The sequence below is a fragment of the Dermochelys coriacea genome, chromosome 1 (assembly GCF_009764565.3).
Source record: "Dermochelys coriacea isolate rDerCor1 chromosome 1, rDerCor1.pri.v4, whole genome shotgun sequence".
Lineage (NCBI taxonomy): Eukaryota > Metazoa > Chordata > Testudines > Dermochelyidae > Dermochelys > Dermochelys coriacea.
Genome location: NC_050068.2, coordinates 241,478,374 through 241,496,706, shown reverse-complemented (window position 1 = coordinate 241,496,706; position 18,333 = coordinate 241,478,374). Strand labels below are relative to the sequence as shown.

Sequence of the window (18,333 nt, the reverse complement as noted above, 5' to 3'; positions counted from 1 at the left end):
AAGTATTTTATATTCATTAGACAGTAAGTACACAGAGTTTTAAACTGCACTGGAATCATTTCAAGCTTTCTGTATTCACTGTTGATGTTTTAAAAGTATATCTTACCAAAAGATATCAGGCTCAACAGATTTAATAGGTGGCATAATGGCCCCATTGTATGTTATGGATGATTTGAGTTGGAAGGGACCTCCTTTGGGTCACTTAATTCACCCCTTGCATTGTCATCAAATTACTAAATTCAGCTGATCGTTGCATTTCTATTAATTTGTTTCATTGGCTTGTCTCATTTATAGAACTTGCGTTGTCCCAAAGGTTCCCAACATACTTTGCAGATTGCGGGCCTGATTCTGACCTCTCACTGATTTAAATACAAAGTAACTCCACTGACTTTAATGAAGTTACTTCAGATTTACACCAGTGCAAGTGAAATCTGAATCAACCCTCTCTACAGGGACCCACCCCTGAAATGCAGCCACTTCTGAGGCAGAATTCCATGAACCATCTGTGCTTGCCACATGGCATAACAGGGTTTTTAGGAGAGAACATAACAAATTATTTATCCAGTTGAAACTACATGCAAGACTTGAGCTGAACTGAAATTTGTGCTGGGCAATGGAGCTAACTCCCCAGCTGTCACAAAAAGTTCTTTGCAGACCTGCAGTACCAGGATTAATTCACCCACTGGCTAATCTCAGCCATGTGGTTTTAGAACACACAAACTCTCAAAGAGGACACCTGGGGTGTATCTAAATAATCTTTTTACTGACTATTTCAAAAACAATACAGAAAACAAAACTTGGTCATTGATAATCTTTTTAAACCACCTGTGGACAATAATAAAACAACATCTACCATCATATCACAAATAATTCTTCCTTAAATTTCTGTGGAGGACTTGTCCTGATAATTGTAAGCAAAGCAGCCAATTACTCCATGCTACACTAGACTGACATAAATTAAAAGATTAAAATAAAATAAAATATATTTTTTCTGTAATTTATTAACCCTGGTTGAGCTGGAGAGGTGATCACATGTGATCTGTATGAGTGATGGAAGTCTCATTGTAATCCAGAACTTGGCTGCGTTAAGTGTACAGAATATTAGCTGTGTAACTAATATTTTCAGTAGGAGTGCACTATGCTGTGGTGTCACAGGAAGGCAGCACCCTCACCTCTTTTCTGAGTATAGTGATGTAAAGGTCCCACAACATAGTGCAATAAAGTGCAGGAAATGGGTAATGTATTTGTGACAGCTTTGATTGTTTCTCCTCTCTCCATGCTCTGAACTACAGAAATTGCCCACTAATACATTGATCAATTAAAATTAAAATGCTTTGGCTCTCTAAGCCTAACTAAGCACCCTATGCTTCTCAAATAGTTTGTGCCCCATGGTAATCCAGGTCTGAGTGTAGTATTATTGGTATCATTTAATCTTCTAACTTTATTTGGGAGGGGAGGGGGAGCGGGAACAACAGTACACTCATCTGTTCTTTCAAGTCACTAGAGTTCCTAAATGTTTAGGCTTATATTTTTAAAAGGGGATATTGGGATTTATCTGCCAATATCTATTAACATCAGTGAATGTTGTACTGTTACATTCCTGAACCTCTTTCAAAATTATGGGTTTAATTAAAATAGGAACTAAACACACCTGAGCCTTGTAAAGGGCCAGTATTCTTCCCCATCACAGCCTGCTGTAAAGCAAACTAACATGCCATCAAAATATATGATCTGCAGGCATTTTCACCATGAGTACATTGCAGTGAAAACCAGTTCAGCTGACTCAGTATGTACACAGATATTTTGACTTTCTGGTCTTTGAATACACATTTTAATTCTCTTCCTGCGCAAACTCATAACACATACAAAGACCTTACAATTCTCACAATAATGTGGGCTTTGTGACAAAGCTCTGTCCTTGCCTCCATGGGTCCCGCGTTTCCTGGCGGATTTTGCTAGCCTCAGAGGCTCACCGTGACCCTGCACATAACCCTTCTCTCTCTAGAGACAAGGGTCAGAGTCTACTGAGTCATTTTCATCATAAGCCAGCAAGGGAGGTGAGGAGTAGTTATCCTTCTTTGCACAGTCTCTGTTGTCTCGCAGTCTCAGTGATTAATCGGGGGCAAAGGTGGTGGGGGGCACAGAGCCCGGGCCCACCCTCTACTCCGGGCTCCAGCCCAGGGACCCTAATAGTATTAGCTATGGTAACTGATCTTTTAGAAACATGACATGTACAATTCCCTGGGCTACTTCCGCCACAGCAGCCCTCACTTCCTCAAGCTCCACTTCACCCTTACCTCAGGGCCTCCTTCCTTGTGACTGATATGGTGTGTACTACTCAGCCTCTCCAACAGCACAACTTCCTCCCACAGTTCCTGACATGCACTCCCACCTGACTAACTGGGAGGCTTTTAACTAGTTTCAGACAGCCCGATTGGCTTCAGGTGTCCCAATCAACCTAGCCTTCTCCCTGCCTTCTGGCAAGTTCTTAATTGACCCCAGGTGTCTTAATTGACCTGGAGCAGCTGCCATTTCACTTACCTTGGTACCAGGGATTTGTTTAGCCTGGAGCTAATATATCTATCTTCCACTACTTTTCTATAACCATCTGGCCTTGCCCCGTCACAGCTTTTACTGAGCAGTTGACCTAAGAACAGAATGTTCAGTTGAAGCAAACACACATGGAAAATGAAAATAGAAACTGACCAAAGAGTAAAGCAATGTCATAGAGTCCAATGTTTAGATACTGAGGACTAAAAAGCACAGCTTAAGGCCTCCATGACAAGGAATATCAGTAATTTAGGGCTAGATAGTCAAAAGATGTTGTTTGTTAATATGTGTTTTGGACTTTGCACAGCATCACTCGATTGGAAAACCAGACATATCCTCAGGGGATGTAACCAATGATGAAAATGTGGCTAAGTGCTAGTGTAAATAGATATACTTGACTAATTCTAAGTTAGAAAATCCTGATGGCTGCTCTAATTTACAACAGCGGGCTATGGTCCCCCAGTGACCACACACCATATGGAGATAGCCAGAGCATACCACTTCCTATTCTCCCTTCTCACTGCCCCTGCTTTTCTTCCCTGTTCTCCCTCCCCATGCCCTTCCTTCCCAGAAGATATTTTAAGAAAGGATCTAGGTATCTGTCTTATGTTTTTTTATGTAAGATTATTTGTAAAATGTTTGAATCCATATACTCAGATAAAGTGGTAGTAGGGGCCATATAAGTAAATACTAGATAGATCTAAGGAAGCAAGAGAGCATTACTTAAGATTTCTTGTCCTAACCTTGGTACTTTGAAATAAAGTGAATTTAAGGAGCAAAGCAAATAACCACTTTTAGCAGTAGCAACAGCTAGTTGAGTGCTCTCTCCCTTTGAGTGTCATTGGCTCAGAGCGAGGTCTTGGGCTAAGCTCTTCAGTCCTCCTTTTCCAGATCAGCAATTCTACTAGTGTTGCTGAGTACAAAATTATTTTTAAAAAGTAGTAAGGTTGAAACATTGTCTTGATTCTTTTAAGACAATTGGGAAGGAAGTTTTATTTTTAGAAAGATGTCCTATTGAGAAAAGAAGCAAAAGAGTCAATTTATTACTGTATTTTAAGATATTCAGCAGCAATTTCATCCAGTCATTTTAGGATCTGTAAAAATAAGTCTTATTTCTTCTGTTGCTTTTTTCCCTCCCTTTGCCTTGCTTCAACTGTGAAACCTGCAGTTCCCCTGCCTTATTACCTAGCTTATAGACTCTGGAATGCTGAAAGTGTATTTCAGTTTGATAAATTCTTCTCTTGGTGCACTGAAATGTCACTTGTCTGGTCTGAAATGTGTAATACTCTGTTACATAACAGTGATTTTTGGTTCATCCGTCTCATTCTTTTTTGACTTCTTCCAAGGAACTGGCAGAAAATAACCTCCCCATAATGTATGACCCTCGATCTTGAACAAAGCCTCAATCAAGAAAAGCACTTAAGTACATGTATAACCTTAAGCATGTGAATAGTCCCTTTGGCTTCAATTCTATTGGTAACAACTCATTGACCATTGACTTGAATGGGATTAATCATGTACTTAAAGTTATGCACATATGTAAGTGCTTTGTTGGATAAGGCACCAAATGAGAAAACCACTTAATGGGATTTTATATAGTAAATCTCTGTGGGAGCTGAAGGATGAAATCCTTATCCTGGTCCTTGGGGCAACCATGTCAGTAGGCCAAATCTAGCTCTTGACGGGTATGGTGGGAAGTAGCAGAAATAGTCCTTTGTTCCCTCTTATATGACTTTTGGGCCATGTGTGTTATGCCCAGATCAACTGGTAACATCTCTTCGCAGGTCTGGTGGAGATCCATCATGGAAGTTTCATCCACACACAACCTCCCCCTGCCCCCTTTTGTGTACATTCTTCACCACTTTGGACACAAGCACACCAGAATTGCACCATTTAGTTGTTCCAAAGACATAAGCAGGCTAAGGAGTTGTGGGTTTCTACTGATATACAACCAGCCTCGAGCTTTGTCCTGTAGATTGAAAAAGACACTTATGGAGCCAGGGAAAGAAATGTCATGGATTTAAGTTCTATGTCCCATTCACTTTTTCCAATAATGACCTGCCTGGGGATTGTTTCTCACCATCTATACTTTTGTGAAGAAGAAACAAGCACACGTTAAGAGCAATGTGGTTTGGGATATATTGTAAGGTGCATAGTTACTACATTTATCAGGACATCTACAAAAAAGGTTACATTCTAAATAGTACTGTTTAAGGGTCAGTGAGAGAGATGCTATTCAAAATCTGTCACCAGAGTTTAACCAGTAAAGTTATAAATTTAGACATTGGGTTATTCATATAATAAATTATATACTCACAGTCTGAGTCAACAAAGAACTGTACAGGAATCTAACCACCAAGGAGCTGGTTTACTGTCGGATGTAATTAGGCTTTTAAGAACAAAAAATCTTAGAGAGGAAGGGAAAAGTCAAACTTTCCTTTCATAGCAAGCCTTTTGCTTACGTTGATTGTTAGCAAAATCCACAAACTCTTTAAAGTCAAGAAGTCCCTAAAACAGCATAGTCAACACTAGTGCTGAGTGACTGATTTGCTGGAAATCATTTCCTCAAAAATTTATTTTCTTTTCTGTTTGCAGAATGTTCACATAAAGATCATGACCTCCCCAATTTAGTTTTTATTTGTATTGTCTCAGGGCCAGATTATGATACAATACCTTACTCCTCAGCTAGCCCCCTGATGTGATGGGACAACTAGTGAAATATTATCTAGTGTGAGGAAGGATGTCAAAATCTGGCCCCCCAATGAATATTTTTCAAAGTGCTGGTGGGTTTTACTTTGTGGATCTATCACAAATAATGCACTGCAAGTAACCAGTACTCAAACATTTGAAATTCAAAGTGTGTTGGTTATACTTGATTGGTCACAGCAGTCACAAGATATTGTTTTAATTCCATGATTGGGTGAGCCGAACTGTTGTAGTCAGGAAGAGGATTTGACAAAGCCATTGGAGCTTTAAATATCTCAGGGAAAAGCTGTGTTATAAGGAGAGAGAACAGATAAGTAGGAATTCTTGAAAATGATAAACCTTTTCTTTTCTTGGCCACACGGGCCTTGCCTGAGGCATCTTCCCTAGGAAATATAGGCTACTGTAAGATTTACTGGCTTGGTGCAGTTGAGATTTAGTGTTTCTCATCACATTGTTAGCATCACTTTTCACAGCTAAGGCAAAGTTAGATTCTTTTCTAGATTCTGAATTGCTTCTGTGCCAGGACTCTAGTAAGGGGCTTGGGGAACCCTGTCCCCTTGTAGTTCAGAGCAGTGTCTCATCTCACATATAGCATTTCCAATGCTGAGTCTTGAGCATGCAATCTTAAAATTATGTTTCCATGAGTATAGAATCATAGAATCATAGAATCATAGAATATCAGGGTTGGAAGGGACCCCAGAAGGTCATCTAGTCCAACCCCCTGCTCAAAGCAGGACCAAGTCCCAGTTAAATCATCCCAGCTAGGGCTTTGTCAAGCCTGACCTTAAAATAAACTTGTGAATAAAATGCAGTCACTCAAATATTCATAGAAAGAGAAGAGAAGAGAAGTGGGAGTACAGGCATAGCCAAAGAAAATTCATTTTTTAAATCCAAACATTTGGGCCTTCTTATTTTCAGTAGTCTACCATCTGGAGTCAGCAAGTGGCCTTTATAATCTATAATTGATAAAATTATTACTTCAAATTAATAAATCTGTGGCCCTTTAATGCCTAAGACCCCAAAATTACCAAACAATGGCTGCGAAATGGCCAGTCATTCATTATGGGAACAAAAGTTTGCCTATATCAGATCAGACCATTTGTTCATTTAATCTGCTCTCCTGTCTCTGATCGCAGTTGAGGAAAGCACTGTGACACATGCTTAAAGTTAAGAATGTGTTTAAGCACCTTTCCTAGAGATAGGGATGTTTTCCTGAATCAGGGCCTCTGGCAGGGAGCTTATGTCACAGGAAGTTAAATTTTCCCCTGCCCCCTACTGTAGTGCATTTGACCAGTTATGCAATGCTGTCCCTAGGGATGGGGATTCTTTCTAAACCCCCAACAGATAGGTCACTTCGGAAAAATGTTATTTTATTTTCCCTTATCATTGCAAGCATAGTGTACTTGCAGTTACCGATGATGATGTTGGTCATAGACCTAGAATTTGGCTTGACCACTTCCTGAGGCAATGAATTCCACAGTTGCCTATATGCTGCATAAAGTAGCATTTTTACTTTTGAGTTCTACATTTACAGCCTTTTATTTCATTGAGTGGTCCATTATTCTTGATTAATGGTAGTCTGCAAAAGGCTGTACATCTTATTATGAAGTACTTGACTTATCTTTTAAAAAACACAATCACAACATTCCACAGCTATTAAAAATCAATTCGCATTTTTTGCAGCAGATAGGAAGCTAGCCCTGGTGTCCTACTTAAGTTACATTCTGCCAACCTAGAGCTCTCCTCTATTTTTCACTGGATACAGTGTTTTTTTGCTTTCTTGAATTGTTTCAGTTTAAGAGCTGCTGCTTTATTTCCTTCCTTTCCAGAGGCAGTTGCACTTCATTGATGGATGAAGTGAGTCCCATATATTTAGTTTGGCCTGGCTTTGTAGAGTTTGTCAATTGTTTTGAGACAAGCATTGGCACAAAATGTAATTGTATGTTTGTGTATCCTAGAGATACCATAGTCTAGTGGCTTGTTTCCACCTCAGCCACTGACTGGATGAAAGACATTCTGTACGTGTCTGTTGCTGTTACTTGTTACATAGCTGAGGAAATTTGATGTGCCGTCTGCCTTACTGGTGGAGAATTACCCGTTCCAATATGGTGGTGAATAATAGCCATTCTGCCATAAGCCCACTGCACCTGACAAGAGACGTCAGTATATGAATTTAATGCTTGTAAAATGTGCCAGATTAGCAACCCTTGAAACAGAAGTCCTCTAAGCAGGTAAAGGATGCCAGTAGTGCAAAATGCCATGCTCCACCCCACCAATATGCCTCAGCCCTGTTCTGGAAGAACCACCAAACCACCTCTAACAGCCAGATGGTAGATTCATCTCCATGTCTTTTCAGTTCTTGGCTTCGGCTGAAAATGCCAGTTGTGGTTGTAGTTTAGCAAACTCTAGAATTAAAAGTCCCAGCTGTTGCTGCTGCTCACAGGCATTATCTGCATCATTGGGATCAAAGTCTTGAACTGAAGTTGAAAGCTGAGATGCTGTACCCATGACAGCAAATGAAGGCTGCACTGTAAGAAAGGAACTGTTATTGCACTACTCTGTGTAAAACAGTTCCATGCTGGCAGAATAGCTGTCTGACCTCTGCAACAGAAGTCATGACAGCGTGAATAGGCTCCTCAACTACCAACAGCCCAGAATTGTCAATAAAATTATTTCAAAATTCATATCATCTCTTCTGTGCTGTTGTCAAGGTTCCTTCCCCACTCTGAACTCTAGAGTACAGATGTGGGGACCTGCATGAAAAAAACCCCTAAGCTTATTTTTACCATCTTAGGTTAAAACTTCCCCAAGGTACAAATTGTTTTTCCTTTTGTCCCTGGACTTTATTGCTGCCAGCACCAAGCGTTTAACAAATATAACCGGAAAAGAGCCCACTTGGAAACGTCTTTCCCCCCAAAATCCCTCCAAGCCCTTTCCTGGGGAAGACTTGATAAAAATCCTCACCACTTTGCATAGGTGAACATAGACCCAAACCCTTGGATCTTAAGAACAATGAAAAAGCAATCAGGTTCTTAAAAGAAGAATTTTAATTGAAGAAAAAGTAAAAGAATCACCTCTGTAAAATCAGGATGGTAAATACCTTACAGGGTAATCAGATTTAAAACATAGAGAATCCTCTAGACAAAACCTTAAGTTACAAAAAGACACAAAAACAGGAATATACATTCCATCCAGCACAACTTATTTTATCAGCCATTTAAACAAAACAGAATCTAATGCATATCTAACTAGATTGCTTATTAACTCTTTACAGGAGTTCTGACCTGCATTCCTGCTCTGGTCCTGGCAAAAACAACACACACACACAGAGAACCCTTTGTTTCCCCCCACTTCAGCTTTGAAAGTATCTTGTCTCCTCATTGGTCATTTTGGTCAGGTGCCAGCGAGGTTGTCTTAGCTTCTTAACCCTTTACAGGTGAAAGGGTTTTTCCTCTGGCCAGGAGAGATTTAAAGGTGTTTACCCTTCCCTTTATTTTTATGACAGTGTATTGAACGATATTGCCAACGTAAATAGTGTTGTTTATTTCACTGCTGGGGGGAAGAATGACCTGATGTTTGTTTAGAACAAGGGACTTGTGTTGCACCCCATAGAATGTGAGATTTACCTCACCTCAGAAAGATAATTATGCAAGAAACGTTAATCTGGAATACAGGGTTGTGTGGAATTTTGTAATACTTGCATAATATGTTGACTGATATGCAAAGTAGTCAAAATTATTCCCAAAGTGTATAGCTGTTCTCCAGATTTTGCAAAAAGATAACCCATGTATAACTTCCCACAGAGTCTCGCTAATAGCAATACAGGTGAGTCGCATCATACACTCATTTAACTTATGCGAATTCAACTCTACTTACTCAACAAAAAAAAAGAAAAATAACAAGATACCTGTAAATAGTGCTGGCTATTCCGCCCACCTTTCCACTTAATGAGCGTATGCCCCGGAGCGAGCATGAGATGGGAGACATGAATCTGCTATTCCCTCAGTCAGTCTCTGTTCCCACGTGCCTCTCACAATGTGAGCATCTCGCCACGCTGAGTGTGATTCTAGTGTTTAAAGATACTGTATGTATTTTTCATACAACATGGCCCCTAAATGCAAGCCAACTACTTCATCTGGTGCTCAACCGAAGAAACAGCGATCTGTTCCAACGCTGGAGGAAAAACTGGCTTTGTTGGACTTATTGAGACATGGTATGTCAGTCTCCACCGTGGCACGTAAATATGGCTGCAACGAATCTAGCATCCATGCCATTAAGATTCGAGAGAGAGAAATTCATCAAGCCATGGCATCAAGTGCTCCAATACTGCTAAGATGACAAGCCAGGTGTGTGATAAGACTTTAGTGAAGACTGAAAAGGCATTAAACTTATGGCTAGAAGACATGAACCGTAAATGTGTGCCTATCGATGGCAACATGTGGCAAGAAAAGGCTCTTAGCCTCTATGCGCTGTTCAAACCTCCCACCGAAGAGGGACAGCCTTCTGATGAGAAGGAATTCAAAGCCAGCCAAGGTTGGCTTAACAGTTTTAGGAACCGCTTCAACCTCAAAAACATGCAGACTGCTGATGAAGCTACATCTGCCAATGAAGAGGCAGCAAAAGCCTACCCTGAACAATTAAAGAAAATCATAGAAGAAAAGGGATATCTTCCAGAACAAGTTTTTAATGCTGATGAGACTGGGCTCTTCTGGAAAAAAATGCCCAACCGCATTTACACTTCAAAATCAGAAAGCCAAGCCTCTGGCTTCAAAGCAGCTAAAGACCGTGTGACTGTGTTTTTTGTGGCAATGCGGCTGGGCATTTAATAAAGCCGAGCTTGATCTATAAGGCTGCAAATCTCCATGCCCTGAAAGGCAAGAACAAAATCTCCTGCCTGTGTTCTGACAATCAAATAAAAAGGCTTGGGTGACGACAGCATTATTTCGGGATTGGTTCCACAAGTGTTTCATTCTGGAGGTCAAGCAGTACCTCTAAGAGGAAGGACTTGATTTTAAAGTGTTGCTGATTGTAGACAATGCTCCTGGCCACCCTGGGCACTCCAGTTTGCGCATAACGATGTTGAAGTCGTCTTTCTTCCCCCCAATACCACCTCCATCCTCCAACCTCTCGACCAAGGCGTGATTCGCTGTTTCAAGACCACGTACACAAGGCTTATGTTCTAACGGATACGTAGCGCTATGGATGCTGATCCAAATCTTAATGTGATGGAGTGTTGGAAGTCTTTCAACATTGCCAATTGCATCGCTTATATTAAACAGGCAGTGGATGCAATCAAGCCTGAAACAGTCAATGCATGTTGGCAAAACCTATAGAAAGAATGTGTGAATGATTTTAAGGGTTTCCCGACCATTGACAAAGAAGTGAAACTCATTGTTCAGGTGGCCAGGCAAGTGGGTGGTGATGGCTTAGTCGACATCCTTGAGGAAGAAATTGAAGAATTAATTGAGAGCCATAGAGAAACATTGACTAACGAAGAGTTAGAGGAACTGATAAAATCGTCTACAGAAAATGAAGATGATGACGAGAACAGGAAGAGCCAGCAAGTTGGAATCTTCATAAATTTGCTGAAGTGTTCCAAGCAGCAAAACACTTGAATGATTTAATTTCTGAATACGATCCATCTATGGAACAAAGCCTCAAAATCACACGTAGTATTACGAACAATTTGAGATCATATCAAGAAATGTTTGAGCAGCTCAAGAGACAACAGCGACAGTTGCTGATCACCATGTTTTTCAAGGAAAACAACCAGCAGCAGATGAGCCTACACAATCAACTTCTCGAACTGAACCAGAGCCAACCACTTTGTCTATGACTCGCTCTCCATCACCCAAACTCTCTGTCACCTCTGTCTCCTGGATCAACATCAAGCCCTGATGACCCTTCTGTAATTACCCCCTGTAATTAAAAATACAGTACTGTAAAATTATATTTTGCATATGTACTCTTTATTATATACTGTACATTACTGTATACATTTATACATATTACTGTACAGGGTTGTATACACAAAACCATGTACAGTATACTGTACTTATGGATGATTTAAGGGATTTTCAAGGGTAATTTTGACTATATGCGATTTTCACCTTATGCGCTGACTTTAGAACCTAACCCCCGTGTAAGATGCGACTCCACTGTAGTGCTTTGCACTGCCATAGCCCTTTACAAACATTGATTTAATCTCTTAGTACCTCTTTGAATTAGGTTAGTAGCCTGTTTTGCTGATTGGGAAACGATGGTGAGATGAAGTGACTTTCCCAAGGTCACCCAGTGAGCATGCAGCAGAGCTGGGAATAGATTCTATGTTTCCTTATCCCAATTCTGTGCCTTACCCATAAGACATTTTTAACAAATGATACATCAAAGCTAATGTACAATAATGTACTAACCTTATTATGATTCCTGAGAGTAGTAAAATATATGCATCTGAGGATGTGACAGTTGAGACAGGGTAGGCATTTTGACATGGGAAACAAAATGATTTCTGCAAATTATCATATGTAGGGTCTTACTGCTGTTAGTTATGAGGTCAGGTGGAAGGAAGTACTATCACATGCAATCTTTCACATGCAATCTTGCAGTCACTGTGCCCTCTCTAAGACAGCGTAATCACTCAGCCTACATAGTATAATAGTCCCATTGCAGAACTGTAAAGTTAGTAGATGATCCGCCTTTCCTGTTAAGACTCCTGGTTGATAATAAATGTTCACCTGGAGAAAGATAAGGGAAAATTTACCCTGCAACCAGAAGGCCCAGACAGCTATAAAATGGAAACTGGAAATGTAACCTTTAGCATTGCCTATGCCTATTCTTACTGGACAGCAGCTATGTAAACCATCCTGATTCTCAGTCTCCAAACTTAATGGCATATAGACAGTAAATCTCTTTCAAGTCCTGCTGTGACCTTGTGCAGCTTCTCCACTTCAGCAGCATAATTAGCAAAAGCCAACTGTACCAGACCAGTAAGTTCTGCAGTGACAGCCTCCAACCACTGTCAAGGGGTATGTTTGTGATGAATGTCTGAATGTTCACCAAGCTTTGAAAAATACCCAAGAAAGATTTTGGACCAAGCACAGATTCAAGGTGCTTTTTGATACAAGTACAGTAACATTGTTCAGCTGAGAACAGACTATCCAGACTTTCAGGACAGCTCCACTTTACAGGAAGAATTCCCAGATACATGGTGACATGCAATCTTAGCTGAGGATATAAGGCCTTCCTTAGTGATAGTACATTGGTGCTGTTGTTTTGGGCAAGTGTATGAATTTTTCTTTCCACCGTCCGTCAAACAGTCCATAATCGCTACTCTATCCCTTCTTCCCTCCCCCAAACCCAAAAGACATTCTTCATGGGCAGGTAGAGTAGGTGAACCTGTCTTTTTAGCATTTTAAACAATTGCACCAACTCTTAGCAAACTTCTGCAATACAGAAACTGTATCGTATTGTCACTGAACACCTTCTTTCTTCTTTTGCCTGTCCCTTACAACCTAATCCTACAGTGTTTGGAAAACTTTCCCTTCCACTTGAAGCCAATGAGACTTGAAGATACTCATAATTTAGCAAGTTTCAGAGTAGCAGCCGTGTTAGTCTGTATTCGCAAAAAGAAAAGGAGTACTTGTGGCACCTTAGAGACTAACAAATTTATTAGAGCATAAGCTTTCGTGAACTACAGCTCACTTCATCGGATGCATTAGGTGGAAAAAACAGAGGAGAGATTTATATACACACACACAGAGAACATGAAACAATGGGTTTATCATACACACTGTAAGGAGAGTGATCACTTAAGATAAGCCATCACCAGCAGCAGGGGGGGGAAAGGAGGAAAACCTTCCATGGTGACAAGCAGGTAGGCTAATTCCAGCAGTTAACAAGAATATCAGAGGAACAGTGGGGGGTGGGGTGAGGGGGAGAAATAACATGGGGAAATAGTTTTACTTTGTGTAATGACTCATCCATTCCCAGTCTCTATTCAAGCCTAAGTTAATTGTATCCAGTTTGCAAATTAATTCCAATTCAGCAGTCTCTCGTTGGAGTCTGTTTTTGAAGCTTTTTTGTTGAAGGATAGCCACTCTTAGGTCTGTGATCGAGTGACCAGAGAGATTGAAGTGTTCTCCAACTGGTTTTTGAATGTTATAATTCTTGACGTCTGATTTGTGTCCATTCATTCTTTTACGTAGAGACTGTCCAGTTTGACCAATGTACATGGCAGAGGGGCATTGCTGGCACATGATGGCATATATCACATTGGTAGATGCGCAGGTGAACGAGCCTCTGATAGTGTGGCTGATGTGATTAGGCCCTATGATGGTATCCCCTGAATAGATATGTGGACAGAGTTGGCAACGGGCTTTGTTGCAAGGATAGGTTCCTGGGTTGGTGGTTCTGTTGTGTGGTGTGTGGTTGCTGGTGAGTATTTGCTTCAGATTGGGGGGCTGTCTGTAAGCAAGGACTGGCCTGTCTCCCAAGATCTGTGAGAGTGATGGGTCGTCCTTCAGGATAGGTTGTAGATCCTTGATGATGCGATGGAGAGGTTTTAGTTGGGGGCTGAAGGTGATGGCTAGTGGCGTTCTGTTATTTTCTTTGTTGGGCCTGTCCTGTAGTAGGTGCAAATGCGGTTATATCGTAGAGCTTGGCTGTAGACAATGGATCATGTGGTATGACACTACGGTGCTAATAAGCGATGGTCACATAAACACCACCCTATATCGGAAACCTACTGACCGCTATTCCTACCTACATGCCTCTAGCTTTCATCCAGATCATACCACACGATCCATTGTCTACAGCCAAGCTCTACGATATAATCTCATTTGCTCCAACCCCTCAGACAGAGACAAACACCTACAAGATCTGTATCATGCATTCCTACAAATACAATACCCACCTGCTGAAGTGAAAAACAGATTGACAGAGCCAGAAGAGTACCCAGAAGTCACCTACTACAGGACAGGCCCAACAAAGAAAATAACAGAACGCCACTAGCCATCACCTTCAGCCCCCAACTAAAACCTCTCCAACGCATCATCAAGGATCTACAACCTATCCTGAAGGACAACCCATCACTCTCACAGATCTTGGGAGACAGGCCAGTCCTTGCTTACAGACAGCCCCCCAATCTGAAGCAAATACTCACCAGCAACCACACACCACACAACAGAACCACCAACCCAGGAACCTATCCTTGCAACAAAGCCCGTTGCCAACTCTGTCCACATATCTATTCAGGGGACACCATCATAGGGCCTAATCACATCAGCCACACTATCAGAGGCTCGTTCACCTGCGCATCTACCAATGTGATATATGCCATCATGTGCCAGCAATGCCCCTCTGCCATGTACATTGATCAAACTGGATAGTCTCTACATAAAAGAATGAATGGACACAAATCAGACGTCAAGAATTATAACATTCAAAAACCAGTTGGAGAACACTTCAATCTCTCTGGTCATTCGATTACAGATCTAAGAGTGGCTATCCTTCAACAAAAAAGCTTCAAAACCAGACTCCAACGAGAGACTGCTGAATTGGAATTAATTTGCAAACTGGATACAATTAACTTAGGCTTGAATAGAGACTGGGAATGGATGAGTCATTACACAAAGTAAAACTATTTCCCCATGTTATTTCTCCCCCCCCCGACCCCCCACCCCCACTGTTCCTCAGATATTCTTGTTAACTGCTGGAAATAGCCTACCTTGCTTGTCACCATGAAAGGTTTTCCTCCTTTCCCCCCTGCTGCTGGTGATGGCTTATCTTAAGTGATCACTCTCCTTACAGTGTATATGATAAAACCCATTGTTTCATGTTCTCTGTGTGTGTCTATCAATCTCCCCTCTGTTTTTTCCACCAAATGTATCCGATGAAGTAAGCTGTAGCTCACGAAAGCTTATGCTCTAATAAATTTGTTAGTCTCTAAGGTGCCACAAGTACTCCTTATAATTTAGCAAGATGCTCTATGATAGAGCCCAGGAAGAAACATAGTAAATAATGATCAGCTCCTTACCAAATACCAGTGATTTCTGTACACCCAATGAATATTATAAACTTAATGCTGCTTTCACTCAGCTTTTTCATTATACATAAGACTGTACATTGTAAAAGAGATGAAAAATTGAGGTCCTGATCACTTAGTATCAGAATCACAGATGTTCTACAGTGCCAGTGTGCAGCTCCCTGATTCTCAGGGTCATTCTGTGCTGACTCCCATGGTCAACAGTACCAAAGGGACATACGCTAGTTAGGAATGTTAGGAGTACAACATGCTCTGGCCATGCCATTCCATTCCCTACACCAGGATGGGGTTGGAGCTGACATCTCCTCCATGCCAAAACAGTACAAAGGCCAAAATGCACCAGTGAATCTGGCCCATAGCAGTTAGCACACACTTAAATCAGCTTTGCAAAATTCTACTCAACCAGTGTTCTAGGCTAAGTAAAAAAATTTTGATGGGTAAGTAATGTACTGAGTTTTTTTCATTATCATCAATCATGATTAAGGGCTCTCAAGTCATTTTTGTGTCTATGCTGGTAAATTTTATGGCATTTTTCCAAACGGATTTATCATAATTAAAAATCCCATACCATTCTTCATAAGAATAGGGGTGTTAACTCGGATGTCCTGGCCTAATTCCAGGTTGGGCAATAACATTCAGCCCAAATTTCCCTCTGTGGTTTCAAATGGATATCTTATTCTTCCTGTCCTGAACTCCTGGGTAGTGCTGCTGCGCTCTTGAAATAGTTGCTGTGTTTCACTGCAAAAGTGACTGCATTTCAGTGTGGGGAGAAGTGAAGCTATATAATTTGTTTTATTGCATAATCCTTCCAATCCTTTGGGATGAAAGATACTAGGTAAATATAAGACATTATTTCTATTATTTATAAACTAATGTAATAACAGGGAACAATTCTACACATGTATTCAAGAGAAAACTTAGAGAAGGTAGGAAGAGGAAGCCCTGCACTTGTGAAGGGAGGAGAAGAGTTCAAGAACTCTTTTCCAGGCACAAAACCTATAAATCCTCTCGGGAAGAGGCCAATGAGATAGTTTCACTGAGACAGATTTTGAGTTCATTTTTAATGAGTTCTTTCCTGTTATGCTGAAGTTTAGGGATCGCTGCATAGAGACATAGATTGCCCTATTGGCTGTGCACTATTGCCAAAGAAAGTCATCAGATTACAGTTGGAAAGTTATGAATTTGGGACTTTAAAGACTGTACAATGAGAGGGATATGGATGAGGTACTTTTTTTTTCTATAAAGAACTCACTTAACAAGTGTTACTTTCCTACCTCGGCCTATTGAAGATTTGAATTCTTTTCCTGAATAGTTATGTGGCTTAGTTGTCTTTTCTAAGTTGGTAATGTGTGATTGCCCATGAGCTGAAGGAAACAAGTGCTTAAGTTGCCATAGGAGGAGCAGTTTCTATACAATACAGCATAACGTTTTCAAAAGCATGGTCAGTGGGACTTAGGCTCCTAAATGACGTAGGCACATTTGAATATGGAACTTAGACTCCCAGATAAAACACTTTGGTACTTTTGAAAATTTTGTCTACAGTCTATTTCTTTGATGGTGCCATCTCTGCCTTGGAGATAAGTGTTTATGAAATGGAAAGGCTAGATTAATGCATCGAACTATGAGATGCCTTCACTTGAACATCCCAAAATATGAATTTCTAACAAAACTTTTAAGATAAGGGTGAGCCCTTGAACATAGTATTTGTATGTACCTGAATTGGTACGCAGGCTGCTCTTCATATAGTGCAGGTTCTGTGCTCAGATGACATTATACTTGAAACAGCCTGCTCTATTTGAAGTCATGTCAAAACTGGAAATGCGCTTATGCCATTCAGTTGCAGGGTCTCCGACTGACATGTGCAGGAATCGTTGGGTTGCATGGATGGCCTCTATAGACAGAAGGAAGTTTAGAAAGTGCTTTACAGCATCAGAAAATGGTGGGCATTGATAGGGCTTTCTTCTCAGGCCTGATCTACACTTAAAAATTAGATAGCCCTGAGTGATGTACCTAGATCTGTGAAAATTTCACACGGAGCACTGCAGTTGTGTCAACCTAACCCCCAATGTAGATGCAGCTAGGTCAATGGAAGAATTCTTCCATCAACCTAGCTACCGTCTCTCAGAGAGATGAATTAGGTACATTGATGGAAAACCCTTTCCATTGATGTGTGAAGCATCTGAGCCTCAGTGCTACAGCAGCACAGCTACAGTGCCATAGCTGTGCCACTGTAGTATAGACATGGCCTAAAGGACACAAAGACTGCCATGACTATGGTAAACAGTGTGAGAATAACCAGGAAGTGGCCATTAAAGAGGCAGCATTTGCCAACAGTTACCACTTACTACTATCTGAGATACAACAGTTCTCACTCTACTTAGAATGAGAAATTACTTCTTATCTGAGATCACAATATGTGGTATGTGTTGGCAAAAGCTGATTCTATAAAGGTGACCAAAGAAGGTCATACCTATGTGGAAACAGGTAGAGAACAGAGGAATCAAAAGGGAAGAAAGAGAAGTGAAGACATCGTAAAGAAGAAACATTTGGTACATTTATGTGTGAATAACCAGAGGCTCTTTTTACAAACCTTTCCATCTGTTCCTTCGCCTAATCAGTTCTGCTTTCTCTCTCTGTCTTCTAACTTTCCTTCGTCTTTCCAGATGCAGGACGCTATGGGCTATGAGTTACCATGGGTGTATTTTGTCAGTCTGGTCATCTTTGGATCCTTTTTCGTTCTAAATCTGGTTCTTGGTGTGTTGAGCGGGTAAGCTGCCAGTTTTCGATGTCCTTTTTCCAATGCTGCAGGGCAAGACTCCATAATCAGGGTTCTTCCCAGTCACCAGGATCCCTTCCTTCATTCCTGACTCACCTCCATCCAAAATAAAAGTCTGAATCCAAGGAAGTTTTTACATTGGTTTTGAAATAAATAACTTCAAAGTTTATCAGCCAAAATAACTGTCACAACAAAATGTTACTCTCTAATGAGGAAATTTAACCTCAGTCCAACCAAAATACCCAGCTCCAACTATACT

The 18,333-nt window shown here is 40.8% G+C and overlaps 1 protein-coding gene across 2 annotated transcripts in view; it reads left to right on the top strand.

Moving 5' to 3' along the window:
- CACNA1C (calcium voltage-gated channel subunit alpha1 C) overlaps positions 1–18,333 on the top strand; it is a 721,739-nt gene that overhangs the window by 495,667 nt on the left and 207,739 nt on the right. For both annotated transcript variants that reach the window (XM_043517771.1, XM_043517767.1), the window contains exon 8: positions 17,962–18,065. In XM_043517771.1, the coding sequence (XP_043373706.1) occupies positions 17,962–18,065 (104 nt within the window). The remainder of the gene's footprint in view (positions 1–17,961; positions 18,066–18,333) is intronic.